The following is a 23962-nucleotide window of genomic DNA, read 5'->3' as shown; positions in this document are numbered from 1 at the left end:
ATAAACTGTAAATCCAAATTCATTGAAACATATGTAAATTATAAAAAAAAAAAAAAAACAAAGCAATGTACTCATGCAATTAATTTTTTTTTTATTGCTTTTAGTGTTTAAAAATAAAATATATATATATATATATAAAATTAATTTATGAGATGGATCAAATAAAAATTAATATTCTTGTCAATATGACGTTTTGAAAGTAATTTCGTTAAAATATATGAAATTATCATATATCTATTAAATTGCAAATGAAATTGTCATTTAAATTATATATTTTAGTCACTTTATATAAAATAAATTTATGCATGTCTAATATAATTAGTTTAAAATATTATTTTTTATGTGAGAATGTATTGGTTTGGATGGAATTTTCAAAAAAATTTAAATTTGAAAAAAACGAGTACAGCGGTCCGGGTATGCACAGGTTTTCTTTTTGAAAAACCGGATCCGGCCCGTTTAATACCCATGCCCGTATACCTGTGTACCTGTGCATATTCGTGGCACAGCCACGGTCCGGTCCGGGTTGAGCCCCCGGAGGCATTTACCAATGTCCACTAGCGACCTCCCAGTGCTGTCAAAACCCTCCCACCCTGGACCCGGTCTACGGGAAGGGGGAAGGGACACGTGGTAGATGATTTGGGAGGTCTGAAGACTTATATAACCGGTTTACCGGAGTCTAAGCTCGCCATCCTTCTCATCTCCGATATATTTGGTATATTCCTCTTGATTTTGTGTGTTTTTTTTTTTTTTACTTTCGGTTAACAATTTTCTATTTTGGTATATATCACCTTAATGCTTTAACCCTTAGAAGAGTGTAAAAGGGTAAAATTGGCATACTTGTTATTTGCTGTCTCTCATCATCTCGGGACTGTTAAGCAACACATGGTGGATTAAATAATAATCCGCGCTAAGGAGAGGTTGTTCGGTAAACTAAAGGAATGGACAAATGATTAAGATAGCTAAAGGAAGGGGGGAGATGCCTTAAGGAAGGGGCACGGGATTAAGATCCGGGCAAAATGAGGCTAAAGGAGGTTATCTTAATCCGAGCTAAAGAACTGGTGTTCAGCAAGATTAAGCGGCTAAAGAAGCTAAAAGAGACTCCTTTAGTCTTAAGGAGGCTTAAGGAGACCCTTGCCGAACGGCACCCTCATGCTATATAATACTCAGTAGACACTTCCAAATTGAATTTGCAACTTTCGTTCACAACCTTGATTAATTTAAATCTCCATGCTGAGTTGTTTTCGAGTCTGTATTAGGAAGGTTGTTTGATTGCTTTTGAAGTAGAATATGAAGGAGCAAGTATATATGGAATGTGCAGTCATGCAAGAATAAGGTTATTTCCAGCACAAAAAAGTAGAACCATAGTTTCAAATTTCAAATAGAACAACTTTAATAGAACCATTAATTTATAGCTCAAGCATAAGAATTAGATTTCCCGTATTAGTTTGAACTTTGAACTACTCGGATAATTCGCTAATTCAGGAATCAATGAAATTTTCAGTTAATTTTCCCTTTTTATTGTCATAGTAAAACTAAGGGCAATTCTAATGGAAATTATCTGTCTTCTCTGCAGGATATGAAGCACCTATTTTCAGGTATAATTAATTGTTTTTGTAAAGTATTTTCAATTAAAAGGCATCTTTATTTAGCAAATTTGCATAAAAATGAAACAAAAAGGGATTACCATAAGTTGTATAATACATACCAGCACAGCAGCGCAAAGGCTAACCAGCGTCATGCTAGCGGATAAATTTCTTATAAATATTCGTTAAGTAGCTTATTGTAGATTCAATGCTTTACATATATTATATTATATTATATATGTAATTAGGAACATAGCAGATAAAGTGGCCACATCTGGATTTTATGTGGTAGTCCCTGACTTTCTCCATGGAGATCCTGCTACACCTGAAACTATGGAAACACAAACTTCATTAGATGAATGGCTAAACAAGCATAAAATGGTAAGTCTTATACTATTTGTTTGGGAAAGAATAAATACTACAATTATTAATATACTACCCTTCTACTGTTTTATCAAGAAACACAGCAATTAGCCCCATTTTTTATCTTTTATGTAGAGAGGAAAAGTGATGTAGGGTTGGATATTTTTTACCTTGTTGAATATAATGTGGAATACGGAGGTACCTAGAATACTTTTGTGTTATCCCTAGCATATACATGACATTTCCAGAAAATTTGTGGGCTATGCAAATTATTTCTCATTAGTATGATAAACATGATATTTCCAGGTTCTCCCGGTACATGTGGATTGGCCCGTTGTTACTATCTTTCTACAATTATGAAATATTTATCCGAGGATTTCATTCAGTAACATCTTCAGGGACATTTTCCAGTATGACCTGTCTCTATAAATTACCAGAATCAGAATCAGAAACTGCAAGCTTTTCTTTAAATTATACAAGAATTATCATCAAGTATCTTAATATGCTTATGTATAAATGTATGTTGTATTAATTATGTAATAAAGGAACAAGGATTTGAAGAAGCAAAGCCAGTAATTGAAGCACTGAAAAAGAAGGGGTTTTCTGCAATAGGAGCAGCTGGTTTTTGTTGGGGTACTGGTACGTCTTCAAACTGCACCCATTACACATGTTTTCTAAAGAACAACAGAGTTCAATTGCAATTGCCGAAGGATCTCGTCAGTACTGCCCATTTCAAATTTCAATGGTTTGGTGTGTACCAGCATTGGGGGATACCTAAGTGTAATTGTCAATTAATTTGTTACTACAGTAAACCATTTCCCTACTTAAGGTGAAAGTTGGAATTTTTATCTTTTCATAACAACAGGCAAGGTAGTGGTGATGTTAGCAAAGTATGACTACATTAATGCAGCAGTGTTGCTCCATGCTGCGCCACTTACACATGATGATATATATTAGAGGTAGCTTTAATTCAAATCTTTTGTCGTGATCGATTTAATTCCTGATGACAATTATAAATTCTCTTATAGCGTGTATATTTTGTTCAATCTTCCTGGAAGTACTTTTACTTTGTTTGGCCAGGTCATTAAGTTTGACATTTTACTACTTTCAGTGGTACGTTTGCATGACATAAGAATAATGCTAACCCAGGAATAGCTGCTATTTCTGGCGAGCTATTTTCAACATAGCACATTTGGATGAAAAAAAACGCTATTCTCAACAAAGGAATAGCTTGGGTTAGCTGCTATTCTGCTATTCCTATGAAATGTTGGGTTAGCAGCTATTCCGAACTCAGGAATAACTGCTATTCCGAGCCATTCCTTGATTCATTCAAATGCACCCTGAAAGAAAGATCTTGGTAAAGTTCACTTGACCAAGATTTTGAAATTTTTATTTCAGATGTAAAACAACCCATTGCCATACTTGGAGCAGAGATAGACCACTTCAGCCCTCTTGAGGTGGTTAAGGAGTTTGCTGAAATTCTTTCATCCAAACCTGAGGTGAATTCTGTAATTTGGAAGTTGTCTTATATTCTATTTTATTTTTTATTTTTTTGCTATTTTATATTTTAACCAGTACCACTAAATAGTTAACCATCGAGTCATTGACGAAAACATCTGTTGAAAGATAATCGATGCATTAGTATATCAAGTTATATGCATTTGAATTATGACAGGTTGATAGCCAAGTAAAGATATTTCCGGACGTTGCACATGGTTGGTCGGTCCGTTATGATGTCAATGACAAAACAGCGGTAGAGAAGGCCGAAGAAGCACAAAAGGACATGCTGGATTGGTTTGTCAAATATGTCAAGTGAAAAGTTCGGTATTTACTAAGCAAATGTTCACTGAACAGAGGACTGGTGTCTGTTTAGTAGAGTTGTTGAACTATTTTCTTTTTTACAATAATAATGAGCTGCTATCTCCGTTCGGTATTTACTATGCGTTATTTATCTTTGTTTTATAACAATTATTATTATTATTATTAGTATTATTTATCTTTGTTTTATAACAATTATTATTATTATCACTCTCTCCAGAGGTCCAATCATCATGGATGCCAAGGCCTACCAACAGGCGACTTTCCTCAGGATCGAACGAGGCGCTGCCAACCACCGCAACCGGTACTATTGGCGCATGCCGGATGGCACTCAGCATCAGATGCCCCTCCGCGCACTTGTCTATACACTGGGCCGCCACCAGCTGCACAGGCACCACCATCACCTCCTCCTGTTCAGCTACACCCTTCTTCTCCGGGACCCTAATGTGGATATGCCAGACGCTACCCGCATCAGATACGACACGGCCCGCCTCCCATTAGATGCGCCCCGCTTTCATGCATCCACCTCTGCTGCAGCTCCTTCTTATCCACCTCCTATAGCCGAGCCCACTATCCAGGATGTCTACAGTCTAGTGTATGACATGAGGCGTGAGCACGGTGCCATTCTTTATGATATCCAGAGCCGGGTAGCCGCAATAGAGGATGAGATGCGTGATTGGAGGTTTGATCCCTCCGACGATTGATCTGGTATGTTTTTCTTTTCCCCCAGCTTTATTTTTCTCTATCTTTCAGTCTTGAAGCATTGAGAACAATGCTCAGACTAAGCTTAGGGGGGAGACTTTTGCATTTTAGGATTTAGTTGCTTAGTTTATGTTTACTTTTATTGCATGAGTAGGTGAAAAATTTGCGAAAATTGCTTGAATTAGGGACTTTAGCGAATAATTTTGGTTGTGATTGGGATAAACTTGAGAAATTAGAACTAACCTCATGATTGATTAAAGAACTAATTAGGAAATGACGTTTTGAGAACTTGCAAAGACGAAAACTTGACTCGTATCGAAAGAACCATTTTGAAATTGAACTGTCTTTTAAATAAGAAAATGAGGATTTTAATTAAAGAAAGGTTGGGATATCTATTGGTATGAATGAATACCATTGGATGTGTGTATTCATGGTGTAGGCAAATAAAAAAATATATATATATATATATAAAACGAGATGAAATAAATGAAAAGATGGAGAAAATAAGAGTACTGGAAATAAGTCCTATTTGGCGCCTTTGAGCTCGTCTCCCAATTTAGAAAAAAAAATTTGCATACATCAACACACGAAGTCTGCGACTTTCTTACCTAAGCTTGTTCCAAGCTTGGGGGGGAGAGGCAAAAAGGAAAAATCTCCACAAACGAGGGCATAGTTACAGTGAAAGAGTGATAAATTGATCAATTCAGGTAATTAGCTTTGCAAATATTGAAACATTTCAGAATTTGAAGTTCGAATAGTCAATCTGTGGGGTGAATCAAAATTGATCAAGGAAAGCCCAAATTGTACCAAAATGATTCTCAAGGCTTTTGATTAAAGCAATTCATGTAAATTTTCACATTTCGGAATTTAATTTGCATTTAGGAAAGTTTAGAGTCCAACCCGGTACCTAAGTATGGGTCTTTGCTTGAGGACAAGCAAGATTTAAGCTTGGGGGAATGTGATGTCTCGTTATCTGACCTATTATTTCGACCAATTTCTGTACCAAAATCTGTGTTCCAAGCCACCAAATCGCGTCTTTCACATTGAATATCTATAGAATGTGGTACTGCTGTGCTTTTATTCTTATTTTGCATAAAACAGGCGAAATCAGAAAAATTGTGAAGTCTGAAGGTCTTCACGCGGGTTGCGTCACATCTAAAGCGGGCTGCATCGTATCCTGACGCGACCACATACGCGACGCTCATCAATCGCTTGAGAAACATAGACACGCGGGTCGCGTCAGACTTTTCCAGAAACAAATCGGAACGGGATACAGAGGCCAATTAAAGGAAAGTCGGTTAGGAAAGGCTATAATACGAGATTCCTTGCTGGAGACCAAGGGATTCTGCATTCCAGAGAGCCAGAGAGAAATTCCTAGGATTTTGGACCTGATAGCTAGCTTGGAGACGAAGTCGAGACGCGAAAAGACGAAAGTTTCTTCACGGATTTTCTTTGTTCTTCGGGTTTTGCCATAAACAATCTTCTTATCAATTGTTTTATTTGTTTTTTGATCATGTCTGAGTAGATTTCTTAGTTTCTAGGGTCATGATGTAGACCAAAACTCTGTTTTATTATGCATGTTTGAATCTATGTTGAATATTTGTGTTTATTTGTTTGAGTATTATTTATATTGCTTGGTTGAAATTGATTGAATGATTCTTGATTGTTTACTGTTAGATGTCTATAGCATCTCTTCTAGTAATTTGGCCTTGATGTTTCTTTCAACCAGACCAAGTATTTGAGGTAGGTTTTCAAAAGCCAAATAGTAACTGTGAGGTGAACCTTTCCATTTATCGTGAGATAATGGGTGCATTTAGTAAACCTGACAAATAACTTAGGTTGAATACCAATAAACAAAAGTTTAGGGTTAGAAACTTAAGAAGGTAAAATTGCATTTCCATTACCAAGTTTATTGAGTCAACATACGAGAGTTGAGGTTTAGGAACATTAGGTACGGTCAGTAGAGCCTTACACAAGCAACCGACACAGAAACAGAGCATGTTGTATTCACTCGATGCCCACGCGGGCCGCATCACACGGGTCGCTTCTGAAAGGAAGCGGGTCGCGTGAATGGTGCTGAGAGGCTGAGTGGAAGGTGAAATCATAACCCCTGAAAACGCCTTTTTACAATTGATAAAAACCAAACTTTTAATTACTGTCATTTAATTATTGCATTCAAATTTAGGAACTTAAACAAACCAAACCAACATTTTCTCACTTCTAGTACCTAATTAATTTAAGTAGAGTCCAGTTTATATTTGAACTGTCTTGTGGATCGATACCTGATTTTACTATACGATAGGATTGTGCACTTGCAGTCTTAATCAAAAGTTAACTCAAAGTTTAAAAAGTACAGCTTGATGTACTAAAACTTTGTGATACACTTTTGTGCGAACAGATGTATCAATTCTCTTGGTGAATGAAATTCACTTGAAAATCTTCCTTTTTCTTATATCTTCCTTACTGTTTTCTCTGTGTATTACTTTGATTTCCTTTTTTTGTGATTTAATCTTTCGATCTTGTCATCTTGAGGTATATAAGAGAGAGCTATGTGCCATGACACAGAGCTTGATGACCAAATCCTAATCTCTTTTTTGTTTCTTCTTCTTCTTTATTTCTTTCATACACAAATATATAAACATATAAAAATATGATAATCTTTGGTTTAAATCTGTCTTTTAGCCAATAAATAAGAATATAATAAGTTATTACACACATATTTTCTTAATTTTCTTTTTTTCTTCCTCTGATTTTCTTTCCTTTGATCTTCTTTTGAATTAAGTTCTCTAATCTTTAATTAAGTGATGGAGATCATAATAATACAAGGGTTAAGTCAGCTGACTTCCCTTCATATTTGATCGGTCAAAATCATTTAATCAAAAGATTGGAGAACAAAATAAAAATGGAAAATAATAAAATAGAAACAGTAAGGTTAAGCCAGCTGGCTTCTTTACTGATACTTTGATTAAATGGACCTATAATGTGTATTGATGAGCTTAAACTCTAATGCAAGACTAAGGACAAGCCATATGCACCAGATTGCATGAAGCAAAAGGGTAAAAAGTGAACTAATATGCATATAGTGAAGGATGAAGTGTAAAGATATGAGTAGGCATCAGTGTACACTGTGTTGAGCCACTCATAATCAAAACACCATGATATCCTAATGATCATGTCCAAATATTAGTGAAAAGAACACTAAAGAGTGATTTTCTAAAATGCAAGGACCTATCTGCAAAATTTCAGGCTCTGACAGCCTATATTCATGTTAAAATGATGTTTCTCACAACTTGGAGCTTTTGATTTTGATCTTCTCCTTTAATTGATATCAATACAGTGGCATTAGACCCTTGAAATTTGTTATGGACTTAAACCAGAACTCATGTTATGACCAAAACACTTTTGTACCAGTTCCTGATATCATACCAAGCATGGACTCAGCAGTTAATCACATGAATAGCCTAACTGGTACAGTACAATGTGCTAAAAATAGTGAAATGCACTGTTCTGATAAATCTGACAATTCTGACAAGTACAGGGACTGAAATGAAAAATGGATTTCACAATCAAATGGACAACTAAAAAATACACAGAATCCCCACAAATTTTATATTTTTCTGAATTTATTTCGATTTTATATGATTTTCCAAAATTCAGATTTTATGAAAATAAATATACATGTGCTGTCTAAAGAACAAAAATACCCCTGACATGTATTGCTCTTTTCAGGCATGTAATAACACTGAAATGAAAAATAAAAAATATATTCATAATTTACACTCTTTTCTAATGAGAATAGACATAAAGTTTGTCCAAATCCAATTTGTATAGAGATTCCGTTGCTAAGCGATTTTTTATGGTTGTGCTATGAAATATTGGTGGTTTCTTTGATAATGATCCTGAGTAATATCTTTTTATCCTGATATGTAATATTAAATTTTTTGGATTTAAATTTCTTATTATAATATGTAATGCATTATATTTGGATTCACAAAATATTGGTTCTGCAAAAAAAAAAAAAAAAAAATTAGTATCAGTTGTTTCAAATAACCGATCCTAATTAGTACTATTAGGATCGGTTATTTTAAACAATCGATCCTAATGGTACTATTAGGATCGGTTATTTGTAACAACCGATTCTAATGGTACTATTAGGATCGGTTAATTGAAATAACTGATCCTAATTCAAACTTTTAGGATCGGTTGTTTAACCGATCCATATTAGTTTCGTATTAGTATCTCCCAGATCAAGAACGGTTAAATTCCGATCCTAATGTGCGTAAATAAACGATCCTAATTTCAATTTTTCCACTAGTGTGGATAGTATAGTGGACTTGATTTTCAAAATTCAAACCACACAGTGGTTCTTTTATTTCAACATAGGAGTGTCAATGGCACCATTTTACTCGTTTATTTGATTCGTATCGTATTCGAAAACACAGATAAGGATAAGATTTTGTTTTTGTTAACTTATTAGGTATGGATAAGGGTAACAATTTTTTTTCCGTTTATCTGTTTTTGTATAAGATAATTTTTAAAAATAAAATTATATATATAGATCTATATTTGTATGAAGATGTTACATGATATAATAAAGTTCTATATTTTATTAAATTTTCATAATACAAATTAGTTGTATTCATTATTATTTTTTCTTTTTTTTCTTGTTTTGAAAAATATTTTATCGAAAACACAAATCGAAATATCAATGACACTTTTTTATCCGTTTACCCGATCCGTGCTGTATTCGAAAAGATGAGTAAGGGTAAATAATTTTTTTTTTGTTATCATAACGGATACAGATATGAAAATGCCTCCACCCGACCCACATCATACCCGTTGACACCCCTATTTGAACATTTTTTTTTCTAAATATGAAAACCTTTATTTTTTAGATGTCACTAGTCATGGTAGGAATTATTTAAATTATTTTCTACATATTTGCTCCTTTTAGTAAATGCAGATGATGATGACTTTTATTTTTATTCGATTATATCAATTTCATTCTTAATAATAATTAGTTTTTACGAATCAGTTTTTATTTAGTAACAAAGAAACATATCTTCTGCTCTAAAAATAGAATAAATATTAGAATAATTATTTTAGTACCCGTTCAGTACCCGCGCTATAGTACTCGTGCTACAGTACCGCACTTAGAGAAATAATGTATTATGGTCCCCACTAATTATATAGTCTCAATTAATTATTATTCTAAAATCTCAGCAGTATCATTTCTCTATGATCCTCAACTAATTATATAGTTTCCCTTTTACAATCTCCGCACTCGTTTTCGCGTCAACCCTTTTCTAACAAAAATAGTTGACTTTATAGGAATAAATACTTCAATGCATAGAGATAAATACTTTCAGTATTTAGATATTAATACTTTCAGTGTCATATGTAAAAAAATACTTAGATATGTATATATTTGTAGTTATAAATACTTAGAATATAAGATATTAACACTTAAAAAAAATATTAACACTTTGATGTGTGACTTGTTATAATTATCTCTTTTCGAGTTCTCCAATCATCTCAACGTCAGCCTTCGTCTAACAAAAATAGTTGACCTCATACGTATAAATACTTAAGTGTACAAGTATAAATACTTTCAGTGTCATATGTAAAAAATACTTGCAAGTATAGGTATAAATACTTGCACGACGACGAGTCTGAAAGTACGCCATCATGGATTTCATTTGAAAGAAAAAATTGCGTAGATATTAAAAATATGGAAAAAAAAATTAAAATTGTGGAGATTTTGTAGTTCATGCAGGAAGTTATCTTTCTGCATTTAATTTTTGGTGGTCCCCCCGCGGGTACATGTTGCGGGTACTATTATCTTTGCGCTACAGTACCCGCACAATAAATAATTGTTCACCTCATAGCTATAAATACTTCCATATATAGGTATAAATACTTCCATGCATAGATATTAATACTTTAGGAAAAAAAATTAGAATTGTGGAATTTTTGCGATCTTCACAAAAAATTATTTTTTCACAATTAATTTTTGGTGGTCCCCCTGCGGGTACAGTAGCGCAGGTATTGTTATCAACTTCCTAAATATTATACAAGAGAGATTGGTTGATAATTTTTTTATTTTGACAACAACAATAATCTTTAAAAATAAAGCTTAAATTTAAATTCAAATAGACATGATATATATTATCCATATATTATACTTTGTTTTAATGAAATTTAGTAAATCTTTACCATACATCAAGTGTGACTAAAATTTCAACGGTATGAAATTAATTATTCTAGATGCATCAACAAATAATACTTAATTAGTATAAAATTTAAATGTTAGCCTACTTTCATTTCTAATAGCACACCTGATATAAATTTATTTTTCAATTTTCAATTTTATTTGAATTTTATAAAAAAAAAATATTGTTAAAATTATCAAAATAATGTTAACCTAAAATAAGCTCACATGGTCCACATCTTGTCTTGTATACTCCGGGTTCAACAACAATTTCCACCTTTAATTTCTCATCCGTAAGCACTTTGACGGTACAGTAGCTGGAGCAAGTCGGCCTCCGGGCTTTCCTCAAAAGAAAAAAAAATGTTGGAGCAAGTCCCTATCGAATTGAACGACTAATAAACAATGTTCTCCATCTCCTACATAAAAAGCATAAGCACTTTTATTGATGCTTGTTCCCCCCCAAAGTTATGGCGACCTTGCACTCCCAGTGCTGTGAGAACCCTCCCACCCTGGACCCGGTCTACGGGAAGGGACATGTGGTAGATGATTTGGGAGGTCTGAAGACTTATATCACCGGTTCACCGGAGTCCAAGCTCGCCATCCTTTTGATCTCCGATGTATTTGGTATATTCCTGTATTTTTGTTTTTTATTTTTTTATTCTTATTCCTCTTGCTTTTTTGTCCCATCATAACTTCATCAATTAGATATTTACCCATCAAAACTTCAAATTAGTTATTTACCCATCTTAACTCACTTAATTTATATAGAGTGAGTCTACGGTACTATGCATATTACGATTTGGCACCGTGCTACGGCTCTATATTCGAGTTTTCAAATCCTAACGGTCGATCCGAACCGTTCATCTTGTTCTCAATATTAATATGTGTTTGGAGACCAAATTTTACATTTTTTAAAATTTTTTTACTATTTTTTTAGATAGTTAGAAAATCACTTGATCTGAAAATTCTGGACCATCCAAAAACAGTGATTTTCAATAAATTTAAAAAATAGTAAAAAATTTCAAAAAATGTAAAATTTGGTCTCCAAACACATATTAATATGGAGAACAAGATGAACGGTTCGGATCGACCGTTAGGATTTGAAAACTCAAATATAGAGCTGTAGCACGGTGCCAAATCGTAATATGCATAGTACCATAGACTCACTCATTTATAAATATCCCCATTTCTTAATTCAATCAATTAAAAACACAAATCAATATTAATTAAAAAGTAAAATAACAATTCTACCCCTTTCCTTCTCCCTCTTCCCCTGCACCTCCCTTCCGTATCCAATTTTCTTTCCCTGCACCACATATTGTACTGCTTGAATAAGAATTGAAGAAAATAAAATAGACATAAATCAGAACTAAAAGTTGTAGTTCAGGAGATATATACTATTGACTAAAGTCATGCAGTTCTTATTCTCAAATATATTGAAAATTCAGAGAATGAGACACAGACTTACAGATTGATATTTTTTCTCATCTCTCCCATTGTTACTCTCATCAATTCCATCTCAATTGTTCTAATTATCTCGAATTAGTGTTTAATTGATAACTAGTTCAAGCTTAGATACATGCCCATCATATCATACAGTTTCATCGGGCATGAAATTTGGGAATTTTTTGTTTAGAAATCAGATAATATATTGAGAAGCAGGCATTAGGAAAATGCTAATTGGGGAGAAAATTGATATTGATTCATATGTGTTATAAGTTATTTTGCTTGCTTGATTATTTGAATCTTCAAAATTCTGATAGTAATTGTTTCTTCTCCAAACATTACTTTCTATTTAAGATCATCTGTACACTATAATTTGTGAGGGTCAAAATGAAATACATAATGTTTACATGCACCAAAACTTAACCAAAGATTTAAAAAATGAGATCTGGCGGCGTCACTTATTCCACTAGGCAATTCCATGCTTATCTCTTGCAGTTCAACTTCTTAGTTCTGATTTATGTTCCGTTTTTTTTCTTTGGTTCTTCTTCAAGCTGTACGATATGTGGGGTAGAGGAAGAAAATTGGACACAAAAGGGAGGTGCAAGAGAAGAGGAAGAAGGAAAGGGGTAGAATTGTCATTTTATTTTCTTATTAATATTGATTTGTGTTTTTAATTGATTGAATTAAAAAATGGGGATATTTATAAATTTAGTGAGTAAAGATGGGGAAATAACTAATTTTAAAGTTTTGATGGGTAAATATCTAATTGATGAAGTTATGATGGGTATATATCTAAATTTCTCTATTTTTTTCACTTTCTGTTTACAACTTTCTATTTTGGCATATATTACCTCAAATCCTCAATAAGCTTGTCTTACGCTTTAGCCTTTAGAAGAGGGTAAAAGGATAAAAGGGGCATATTTGCTATCTCTCATGCTATATAATACTTGGTAGACACTTCCAACAAATTGAATTTGCATCGGCCATAACCTTGATTAATTGGAGGTGCGCATGCTAAGTTGTTTTCAAGTCTGTATTAGGAAGGTTGCTTAATACTTTTGAAGTAGAATAGAAAGGAGCATGGAAGGCGCAATCATGCAAGAATAAGGTTATTTTGAGCAAAAAATAAAAAAAAGAATCACAGTTTCAAGTTTGATACAGAGCAACTTTGATGGAAACCATAAATTTCATAGCTCAAACATAAGAATTAGCTTTCCTGGAGTAGAACTAGGGTGTTCTTAAACCTATAGGATTGACTTCAAACGATGAATCCAAACCGTCAAAACCAATCTACTTCATGAGTGATGTATTTATATGTCAAATTAAAAAAAAATTGAATTAATTAAGTATAAAGTCAAGTGGTCAAAAACTAATGAAAAATGAATGTATTCAAATTAACTTATAAACATTCTTTTTTTTTATTGCTTGACTTTGTAGTAAAGTAATTCAAAATTTTTTAAATTTGACATGTAAACACATCACTCGTGAAGTAGATCGGTTTCAATGGTATATATTCGTCATTTGAAGTCATTCCGATAGGTTTTAGAGTTCAGCTCACTAAAAAATTAGTGAATGTAAGAACACCCAAGTTCTACTCAGCTTTCCAGTATTAGTTTGAACTGCTCGGACAAATTACTATTGCAGGAATAAATGAAATTTTCAGTTGATATTCCCTCTTGTTCAAAGAATAGAACTAACTGCAATTCTAATTGAATTTATCTGTCTTTTTTGCAGGATATGAAGCACCTCTTTTGAGGTATATTTATCGTTTTTGTAAAGTTTCTTCAATTAATAGACATCTTTATTTAGCAAATTTTCGTAAAAATGACACAAAAAGGGATTACCATATGTTGTATAATACATACCAGCACAGCAGCGCAAATGTTTATCAGTGCCATGCTTGTGAATGAATTTCATGTAAATATTCTTAAGTAGCTTATTGGAGGTTCAATGATTTACATATATTTTATATATAACTAGGAACCTAGCAGATAAAGTAGCCGCATCTGGATTTTATGTTGTAGTCCCTGACTTTTTTCATGGAGATCCTGCTACACCTGAAATTGTTCAAACTTCATTAAATGAATGGATAAGCAAGCATAAAACGGTAAGTATTATACTATTTCTTTGGGAAAGTACAAAAAATGCCCTACGGTATGTTCCTGCAAATTAAAAAAAGTGTCTCGTATCTTGTAAAACACCACAAATATCAATATACCACTCTTCTACTGTTTTATCAAGAAACACAGCAATTAGCCCCAGTTTCTCTTTTATGTAGAGAGGAGAAGTGATGTAGGGTTGTATATTTTTTATCTAGTTGAATAAAATGTGGAATGAGGTGGTACCTATGGTACTTTAGTTGAATAAAATGTGGAATAAGGCAGTACATGACCATCTCTGAAATTTGTGGGCTCGTATGCAAGTTATTTCTTACTCGTAGGATAAACATGATTTTTCAGGTTTGGATTGGCCCATTTTTACTATCTTTCTGCAATTATGAAATATGTATCTGAGTTTCCTGTACAGTAACATTTTTGGAGATGTCTTTTTGTTCAACCTGTCACTACGAATTACCAGAATCAGAAGCTGCAAACTTTTCTTTGAATTATAGAGAATTATCATCGAGTAACTTAATATGCTTATGTCTAAATATATATCTTTTAATAATTACGTAATAAAGGAACAAGGAGTTGAAGAAGCGAAGCTGGTAATTGAAACGCTGAAAAAGAAGGGCTTTTCTGCAATAGGAGCAGCTGGTTTTTGTTGGGGTGGTACGTTTTCAAACTGTACCATTAGACATGTTTACGAAAGAACAAAAGAGTTTAATTGCAATTGGTGAAGGATCTAGCCAGTACTGCCATTTCAAATTTCAATAGCTTGGTGTGTACTAGCATGGGTACGAGCTTGTCGATTGATTTGTTAGTACAGTAACCCATATCCCTAAATTAGAAGTTCGAATTTTTATCTTTTTATAATAACAGGCAAGGTAGTGGTGATGTTAGCAAAGTATGACTACATTAATGCAGCAGTGTCGCTCCATCCTGGACCACTTACTCATGATGATATTAGAGGTAGCTTTAATTCTCATCTTTTGTCATGATTTATTTAATTCCTGAGGACAACTATAAATTGGCTCTTATAACGTGTACAGTTTGTTCAATCTGCCCTTCAGATTTTTAGTATCTTCTTCAAGAGGATGATCTTGATAAAGTTCTCTTGACCGAGCTTATTTCAAGTTTTATTTCAGATGTAAAACAACCCATTGCCATACTTGGAGCAGAGATAGACCACTACAGCCCTCCTGAGGTGGTTAAAGAGTTTGCTGAAATTCTTTCATTAAAACCTGAGGTAAATTATGTAATTTTGTTATTTTCTATTATTTTATGAGTTTTGCTACTTTACGATCCCGAGTAATAGCTTGCTGGGTTTATCTATTACTCACTCTAAATATTTAACCATTGAATCATTGACGAAAATATTTGTTACAAGATAAATCGATGCATTAGTATAATCAAGTTATCTATTTGAATTATGACAGGTTGATAGCCATGTAAAGATATTTCCGGGCGTTGTACATGGTTGGGCAGTACGTTATGATGTCAATGACAAAACAGCGGTAGAGAAGGCCGAAGAAGCACAAAAAGACATGTTGGATTGGCTTGTCAAATATGTCAAGTGAAAAGTTCAGTATTTACTGGACACATTTTAACTAAAATGGGGGACTGCTCATATTTAGTAGAGTTGTTGAACTATATTTTCTTTTTATTAATGTCGTTGTATTGGTTTTCAAGTAATAAAAATGGTAGAGCTTTATTATGGGAGCTTTACTGATGGTGTGATAATGCTTTGTAAAACAGTCGATAAATTCTAGACATGATGTTTGCTTACAGTCGGATAAGTAGAGTTACTCTCTCTCAAAAAAAAGAAAAAGAAAAAGGAACTATCTCCTTGCATTTACATAGCTGAAAAAACGCTGATTTTTTTTTTTTTCTAGATACCAATTCAAACAGATCAAATGTAGAACACATGCGTTCATACTTCAATCTGAAAGTATGCTTTCCGGTTGAAAACGTTCATAATGTTTATCTTCATTCCATTGTTTCGGTGCATAGAGAAGAATTTTCAGCATTTTAGTTGTCTAAAGGCATGTATATAGACAGTGTGCATAGTGTTGTCATTTTTTTTAAAATAAAGATATTGTTGGTAAAGATAGTCTAGTGGTGTCAACGAAATTCTTTTAACCAATTTGGTGACATGTATCGTATTCAATAAGGTGAATACAAGTAAGAATATTTTTGTGTAAACATATTGGTAAAACAAAATTCATTAGTTTATCGGGTAAAAGTATGGGCAAGATCATACATCAAGTGTGTCTAAAATTTCAACGGTATGAAATTAATTATTCTAGCTAGATGCATCATCAAATAATACTTAATTTGTATAAAATTTAACTGTTAGCCTATTTTTATTTCTAATAGCACACCTAAAATATAAATTTACTTTCCAATTTTCAATTTTATTTGAATTTTGTAAAAAAATATATTATTAAAATTATCAAAATAACTTTAACCTAAAATAAGCTCACATGGTCCCCATTTGTCCTGTATACACCGGGTTCAACAACAATTTCCACCTTTCTGATCACTCATCAGTAAGCACTTTGACGGGACAGTAGTTGCAGCAAGTCTACCTGCGTCCGAACAACTTTTGGGTTTTGGATTGAGCCTGTCCGATTTGAATCTGTCGTTCGAGATCACATCAAAATTCGGTTCATTGCTCGACATGTGTGCACTGCACTTCGGATTATCACGGATTCGAATCGGACGGTCCAGATCTAAAACCCAACTTTTGGGCCCGCTACACTGGATCCGAGCTCCGACTGCCTCCGGGCTTTCCTCAAAAGAAGAAAAAAAAATGTTGGAGCAAGTCCATATCTCCATCTCCTACATAAAAAGCACTTTTATTGATCCTTGTTCCCCCCCAAAGTTATGGCGACCTTGCACTCCCAGTGCTGTGAGAACCATCCCACCCTGGACCCGGTCTACGGGAAGGGACATGTGGTAGATGATTTTGGAGGTCTGAAGACTTATATCACCGGTTCACCGGAGTCCAAGCTCGCCATCCTTTTGATCTCCGATGTATTTGGTATATTCTATTATTTTTGTTTTTATTTTTTTTTATTCTTATTCCTCTTGCTTTTTTGTTATAATTTTTTTTTTACTTTCTGTTTACAACTCTCTATGTTGGCATATATAACCTCAAATCCTCAATAAGCGTGTCTTACGCTTTAGCCTTTAGAAGAGGGTAAAAGGATAAAAGGGGCATATAAAGAACTAGGGGGGCCTCAAACTTCTAGCTTTCCTAAATAAGTTTTCTAATCTTAGCCAATAAATAGGAGTAAGAAAATCCAGGAAAGGCTGGGGAGGAATACCCCGGAATGACTTCTACTTCAAAAGGGTTGACTTTTGAAACTGAGGAGTTGGTGGAAGATGAATTAGGCCTTAATTAAGGAATAGCATAATCATAATCAAACGATTGGCCAGTACGGAACGGAAAGACGATTATTGTACACCGAGGGCGAGAACAAGCAAATGAACATAAGTGAAATTCCACCTCCTCTCCTGATGTATGTGCCCCACCAACAACAGAAAATAAACAGACCCATAGTAAACTATACAATATGACCTGTCCTGTATGTCTATTTTCAATACCTTTTCTACGATTTAGATATATATACAATGCACCTAATTCACGATCTAATTACTGCTATGCAGACAGATAAAAGCCTACTAACACCAGTAGCAGAACTCAGTAGTCAAGCACTAAAGGCTAAAGATACTCTTATTCTAATGATTGAATCTCTACCACAAGGACCTTCCCTAGATTTCCTAGAGAACTATGTGAAATAAAGCGTGAATGTTCTAGCTACAGTGGATCCTGAGGGAAACCTAGTGCCTAAAACCTCTAATTAGTCCTCCAGTAGGAGTACCTACTGATTCTAGTGTATATGTTCTATCATCACTAAAAGATACAACAAATTACTACATTGGATTAGCTAGTAATACTCTAAACCATCTAGGACAACATCAGGATTTTATTATGGGAAATAGTCCTAGTGAAAGTGTACATAAACAGCTACTAAGCCTTTATGACATTAGTCAAATTTCTTGGAGTCTAATTTATGATTCTCCAAATTATTATAAACCTCTCGTGCTATATAATACTTGGTAGACACTTCCAACAAATTGAATTTGCTTTGGTCATAACCTTGATTAATTGGAGGTGCGCATGCTAAGTTGTTTTCAAGTCTGTATTAGGAAGGTTGCTTAATACTTTTGAAGTAGACTAGAAAGGAGTATGGAAAGCGCAATCATGCAAGAATAAGGTTATTTTGAGCTAAAAAAAAAAAAGAATCACAGTTTCAAGTTTGATACAGAGCAACTTTGATGGGAACCATAAATTTCACAACTCAAAAATAAGAATTAGCTTTCCTGGAGTAGAACTAGGGTGTTCTTAAATCTATCAGATTGACTTCAAACTATGAATTCAAACTGTCAAACCCAATCTACTTCACGAGTGATGTATTTACATGTCAAATTTAAAAAAAAAAATTGAATTAATTAAGTATAAATTCAAGTGGTCAAAAACTAATGAAAAATGAACGTATTGAAATTAACTTATAAACATTTTTTTTGCTGCTTGACTTTGTATTAAAGTAATTCAATATTTTTTAAATTTGACATGTAAACACATCACTCGTGAAGTAGATATATCGGTTTCAATTGTATATATTCGTCATTTGAAGTCATTCCGATAGGTTTTAGAGTTAAGCTCACTAAAAAAATAGTGAACTTAAGAACACCCAATTTCTACTCAGCTTTCCAGCATTAGTTTGAACTGCTCGGACAAATTACTATTGCAGGAATAAATGAAATTTTCAGTAGATATTCCGTCTTGTTCTCATAATAGAACTAACTGCAATTCTAATTGAAATTATCTGTCTTTTTTGCAGGATTTGAAGCCCCTCTTTTGAGGTATATTAATCATTTTTTGTAAAGTATCTTCAATTAATAGACATCTTTATTAGCAAATTTTCGTAAAAATGACACAAAGAGGGATTACCATATGTTGTATAATACATACCAGCACAGCAGCGCAAATGTTTATCAAGCAAGATCGAATATAAAACGTAAAAGCAATCAAACAACAAAAGACTAAACAATTATCAATAAAATATATATCAAAGCATCATGAGTAACAAGGTTTACTGTCAATCCTAAGAACTATGTTATGGACGAATTAGCGTTAGTGCTTTTAAATATATAACTGGGTTGTACTATATCATATTACAAGCGAATAATCTTACCGTTTCTCAAAAAAAAAAGCGCATAATCTTACCGAGCAGTATAAATGAGTGTCGAACCGCATAGAATAAGATTTAAGGTCGTGAACAATTAAATCACGATCCTTTGAAAGGCTTAGACAAAATCAGAACTTGAGAGTTGTTGTCGTGATAAAAGATCCAAATTTGTATTTGGTGAAAATTAAAAGTAAATAAAATAGCAAATAGGAGATGTAAATTCCTAGGATTTTGGCACACCGTTATTACTTCAATCCGCTTTGACTCTTACTTTGTTTGATGTTGTTTTTTAGTTGTTGTATAAGAGTTTCTAATCCAAATACAGTGATTGTCACTTTCTCTGTTACAACCACACTATTAATCAAGACTTCCCATTAAGGCTTGACTCGAATAGTGCAAAGAGATATGTGATTAATCTAAAGTCACAACCTTTACTTTACTAGATCTCTCGATTGATCTTATAAGGTGTCCCCATAGTAAGACACGACAATGTGACATTCATTTGCGAATGTCGGAACTCCTATTTATACTTTTATTGTTCCAATTAATTACATCTCCTGTTAAGATCTCCACTAATAATCTAGTATTTTTATTCTCCCTTATTCCGAACCCTAATAATTAATGACTAACTTCCATCTGTGGCCATAAACAAAATCAAGAAAGATCAAACATAAAACGCAAAAGCAATTGAACAACAAAAGACTATGGGCAAGTGATACATTACTACATTGGAGCGGATGGTGCATGCCTTTAGGCTGATGCTGTTGGCTTAGTGTTATGTTTCAAGATGGTCTAACTTTTTTTTGTTGCCCGCTTCAAATACAAGACATGGCCCACCAATATAAATTTGTCAGTTCTCTATTTCTTTTTTGTGATGTTACTGGAATCAAATTATCAAAAGGAAAAAAGAAACCTTGTTTTCCTATCACTTCAATTTCAAACTCCAAATATGAACCAGAGCCTCCTAAATATGCATGTTAAGCGGATTGTGTGCCATTTCTAGATAAATACTGTCTTGGACCGAGCTTTTAAAAAAACGGTAACTAAAACAAAATTAGTTAGTTATACAAATTGAATGTGTTATGCTATCAATGGAGGTTCTTTTTTACTACATTCAAATTGATTAAATTACAGTTATTTTCTAGGAACCTAAAATATATAGTTTGAACTTTTTGCATATATATACTTCTTTCAGAATTAAGTACCCAGCTCCCAGCTCTCTCGTAGTCATAGTTTATAATTTATTAACAATTTCTATTAAAAATTCAAATACGTATTTTCAGCGCCTTCCCTTCCAATTTTGTTTATATCATACAAGCGTGCTACTCTAAACATCATTAAATAAAACAGAAAAACAATATACAAAATTTAAAACGGAAAAGAAAATCTCATCGAGCAAGCCTAACAAAATAATATCACTGGTACATCAAATCAAGAGAAATCCTCAAGAAAAGGGTAGTCGGTGTAGCCCTCGACCGGATCGGACGTATAAAATGTCGATCTGTTATACTTATTGAGAGGTGCATTTAGTTCGAATCGTCGAGGCAAATCAGGGTTCGACAGGAAGAGTCGACCATACACTACAAGATCAGTGTACCCCTCAGCCACGACTTTGTTTCCTTCTTCTCTGTCATAGCCTCCCGCGGCTAAAAATGTACCATTGAAGGCTTTTCTCATTGGAAGAAGCCTGTGTGGGATTTGGTACCGACCCTCCATGCGTGTCATCCTAGGTTCAACCATGTGGCAGTATAGGATGTTGAACTTGTTTAATGATTGCACCATGTATAGGCCCAGGGTTTCTGGATCAGAGTCGAAGCATTCCATGTAGTCTGTGAAGGGCGAGAGCCTGATTCCAAGCCGGTCAGGTCCAATTTCATTAGAGATGGCTTCCACAATTTCTAGGGCAAATCGGCATCGGTTTTCGACACTGCCACCGTACTTGTCAGTTCGGTTGTTTATGCTGTCTTTCATGAATTGTTCAATTAAGTAACCATGGGCCCCATGCATCTCCACTCCATCAAATCCTACAATTAAGAAATATTTCAAAGTTAGTAATATTATTTGGACATGAATTAGAATTGAGCAAGTGAATTGCTTGAAATGCTTTGCTTGCTAATTTGTAAGTATCTATCACAGATAAAATATATAACTACAAATAATATAAAATCTGTCAACTGGATCTTCTTTACAGTGATGTTTATTATATCAGTTAGTTCAAAATTAGGTCATTCTAGTAGTTTAGAAACTGAGCAGTCCAGTAGTCCTTTTGATAAAGAAAGGATTGATATAATACTATATAGTCAATTCTTAATTATTGCTAATAGATTTAAAAAAATATGTGCAGCAAATGACAACACCATTACACTAGACCATATCAACTTTTTTATTTCTTCAATTGACAATCAATAAGAGTTCTTTTTCTGAATCTTTAACAATAATTTATAACATATTGCAAAATGCTGAGCATGTTGTGGTAATTAGTACTGATTTTCTAAACAATTTTTACAACCGGCTATAAGTGCATTCAAAATTCGTGTTGCGCAATAGTTTTAGAATTTAGTAATTTAATTACCAGCTTCCATAGCATTCCTTGCTGCAAGCCTGAAGTCATTCACAATATTTGGTATTTCTTCTGTTCTTAATGCACGAGGTGGCAAGTATTCCTCGACCGTATTGTCGTTCTGCTTCCGTGATGGTATTTGCTTGTCAGTGCTTGAGATTGGAGCTGGTCCATACTCTGAAAGAAAGAAAAGGATAAGCAGGGCAACCAATTGGCTAATAAATAAAAATAAAGAACAACAATAGTCACCAAGTACAGAGGCCAATATAGTTTTCAGTCTATGAAATAAAAAGGGCACAAGAAAATATAAATTCATTGTAGTTAATAGCTTAAATGATCGAAAATTCGGAAGTAGATTCAAAAACTGTGAGTTCATTAGTATACTGAACTGCCAAATTATTAACTATATTACAAATTACAAATTGAAACGAAAGAGTGCTAGAGAAGAGACATACTGTAATGGGAGACCCTTCCGACATGCCATAACTGGCAAAAGAAGATCCCGCCTTTCTCATGCACCGCATTGACGATTGGCTTCCATGCCTCAACTTGCTCCTTAGTCCAAATGCCGGGTGTGTCTCTGTTGCCCTGTGCCAAGTCAGATATTCCAGTGGCCTCTGTTATTAATAGGCCTCCGTTGGTTGCTCGCTGCGAGTAGTATAGTATAGCGTGCGGCTGTGGAAGATTGCCGTACGATCTTTGCCTTGTCAAAGGAGCAAGAACAACCCTAGAACAAGCATGGCCAATGAGTAATAGGCTATTGATTTTTTGAACTGAACTGGTTCTTCTAAAAGACCACAGCAAGGAAAAGCCAAAAATTAATCAACAGGAGAGAAAGTACTGGCAACTAATTACCTGTGAGAAAGGTCAAGTTTGCCCATTTTGTAAGGGGTAATCAGGGGAATTGGTTCCATCTTCGACGATTACGATCAAGAATATGTCCCTTTGCTTCTCTACTTCTTCTCGGTTTCTTTAATTTTGAGTGGTAAATGTTTGTGAGGAAGAGATCGAAAATGGCGTTATTTATAAGAGTCGCCATTGCTAGACCATGGGTCAGGTCACCACCGCTTAGGCACTCCCAAGTGACGGGATTCGTTCCCGCTGCCTTTTATTGTGACATAGCTGCTTAGGTCATGGAGCTGCTGATCTAATACATGAGATTCTTCCAAAATTATAATATGAGACTTTATTTGAATGAGGTTGACGATGACGGGTACATAAATTAAAGGGAGAATTTGACGTATACCCCTCAAAAACTTCAAAATTACATATTTTTCTCTCTAAATTTTAAAATTATATATTTACCCCTCTAAACTTTAAAAATTCACATATTTACCCATTTCATTGTTTTTATATCAAAACTCATTCTAAATTTATAAAATACCTATTTTACTCTTCATTAAAAGTTAAAACACTCCATCGAAATCAAATTTAAATCTGGAGGGCTCCTCTACTGTTCGATCTGTGCACATTGCAATAAAATTATTATGTGTTTGCTTTAAGATTCGTGCTAATCTAGCGTGCACAGATCCCATTTCATTGTTTTTATATCAAAAACACATTCTAAAATTACTTTAAGATCTGTGCACACTAGATTAGCACCAATCTTAAAGCGAACACGTAATAATTTTATTGCAATGTGCAGATCGAACAGTAGAGGAGCCCTCTAGATTCAAATTTTATTTTGATGGAGTGTTTTAACTTTTAATGAAGAGTAAAATATGTATTTTATAAATTTAGAATGAGTTTTAATATAAAAGACAATAAAATAGATAAATATGTGAGTTTTGAAGTTTAGAGGGAGAAATACGTAATTTTAAAATTTAGAGAGGGGAATACGTATTTTTGAAGTTTTGATGGGTATATGTGAAATTCCCCCTAAATTAAAGGGGAAGGTTGTACTTTCTGCCCTTTTATTT

General features: G+C 33.8%; 3 protein-coding genes and 1 long non-coding RNA gene across 4 annotated transcripts; 3 read left to right on the top strand and 1 right to left on the bottom strand.

Annotated features, from left to right (window-relative positions):
• The first annotated feature begins 465 nt into the window (after positions 1 to 465).
• On the top strand, positions 466 to 3921 carry LOC144544128 (endo-1,3;1,4-beta-D-glucanase-like). The gene is made up of 7 exons (XM_078292533.1): positions 466 to 471; positions 559 to 712; positions 1574 to 1595; positions 1832 to 1964; positions 2492 to 2581; positions 3344 to 3445; positions 3622 to 3921. The coding sequence occupies exons 1-7, from the start codon at positions 466 to 468 to the stop codon at positions 3760 to 3762; spliced, it is 648 nt and encodes a 215-aa protein (XP_078148659.1). The 3' UTR covers positions 3763 to 3921.
• A 7182-nt stretch (positions 3922 to 11103) lies between these two features.
• On the top strand, positions 11104 to 16012 carry LOC144544319 (endo-1,3;1,4-beta-D-glucanase-like). The gene is made up of 7 exons (XM_078292788.1): positions 11104 to 11301; positions 13858 to 13879; positions 14104 to 14230; positions 14804 to 14894; positions 15105 to 15194; positions 15371 to 15471; positions 15662 to 16012. Exons 1-7 carry the CDS (start codon positions 11145 to 11147, stop codon positions 15800 to 15802), a joined length of 729 nt encoding a protein of 242 aa, XP_078148914.1. The 5' UTR covers positions 11104 to 11144; the 3' UTR covers positions 15803 to 16012.
• Positions 16013 to 16780: 768 nt separating this feature from the next.
• LOC144544563 (uncharacterized) lies at positions 16781 to 19254 on the top strand. Its single transcript, XR_013508259.1, has 3 exons — positions 16781 to 16807; positions 17051 to 17268; positions 19136 to 19254. It is a non-coding gene; the product is annotated as an uncharacterized LOC144544563 (long non-coding RNA).
• A 1503-nt stretch (positions 19255 to 20757) lies between these two features.
• On the bottom strand, positions 20758 to 23187 carry LOC144544339 (putative 12-oxophytodienoate reductase 11). Its single transcript, XM_078292827.1, has 4 exons — positions 22899 to 23187; positions 22499 to 22770; positions 22056 to 22220; positions 20758 to 21507 (listed from the first exon to the last, which is right to left on the bottom strand). Exons 1-4 carry the CDS (start codon positions 22955 to 22957, stop codon positions 20915 to 20917), a joined length of 1089 nt encoding a protein of 362 aa, XP_078148953.1. The 5' UTR covers positions 22958 to 23187; the 3' UTR covers positions 20758 to 20914.
• Positions 23188 to 23962: the final 775 nt, after the last annotated feature.

Source organism: Carex rostrata, chromosome 26 (assembly GCF_964058835.1).
Source record: "Carex rostrata chromosome 26, lpCarRost1.2, whole genome shotgun sequence".
Lineage (NCBI taxonomy): Eukaryota > Viridiplantae > Streptophyta > Magnoliopsida > Poales > Cyperaceae > Carex > Carex rostrata.
Note: the sequence above shows the minus strand (reverse complement) of the source record. Positions and strands in the feature narration are given on the sequence as shown.

Excerpts from the sequence above, each read along its gene's own strand:
- LOC144544128 (XM_078292533.1), top strand. Across the intron at positions 713-1,573 it reads TCTCATCTCCGATATATTTG|GATATGAAGCACCTATTTTC; the intron begins GTATATTCCTCT and ends TCTTCTCTGCAG. Across the intron at positions 1,596-1,831 it reads TATGAAGCACCTATTTTCAG|GAACATAGCAGATAAAGTGG; the intron begins GTATAATTAATT and ends ATATGTAATTAG.
- LOC144544339 (XM_078292827.1), bottom strand. The coding sequence starts at position 22,957 with ATGGAACCAATTCCCCTGATTACCCCTTACAAAATGGGCAAACTTGAC. Across the intron at positions 22,771-22,898 it reads AAACTTGACCTTTCTCACAG|GGTTGTTCTTGCTCCTTTGA; the intron begins GTAATTAGTTGC and ends TGCTTGTTCTAG. Across the intron at positions 21,508-22,055 it reads AAGGAATGCTATGGAAGCTG|GATTTGATGGAGTGGAGATG; the intron begins GTAATTAAATTA and ends TCTTAATTGTAG.
- LOC144544319 (XM_078292788.1), top strand. The coding sequence starts at position 11,145 with ATGGCGACCTTGCACTCCCAGTGCTGTGAGAACCCTCCCACCCTGGAC. Across the intron at positions 14,231-14,803 it reads GGATAAGCAAGCATAAAACG|GAACAAGGAGTTGAAGAAGC; the intron begins GTAAGTATTATA and ends TACGTAATAAAG. Across the intron at positions 15,195-15,370 it reads TACTCATGATGATATTAGAG|ATGTAAAACAACCCATTGCC; the intron begins GTAGCTTTAATT and ends GTTTTATTTCAG.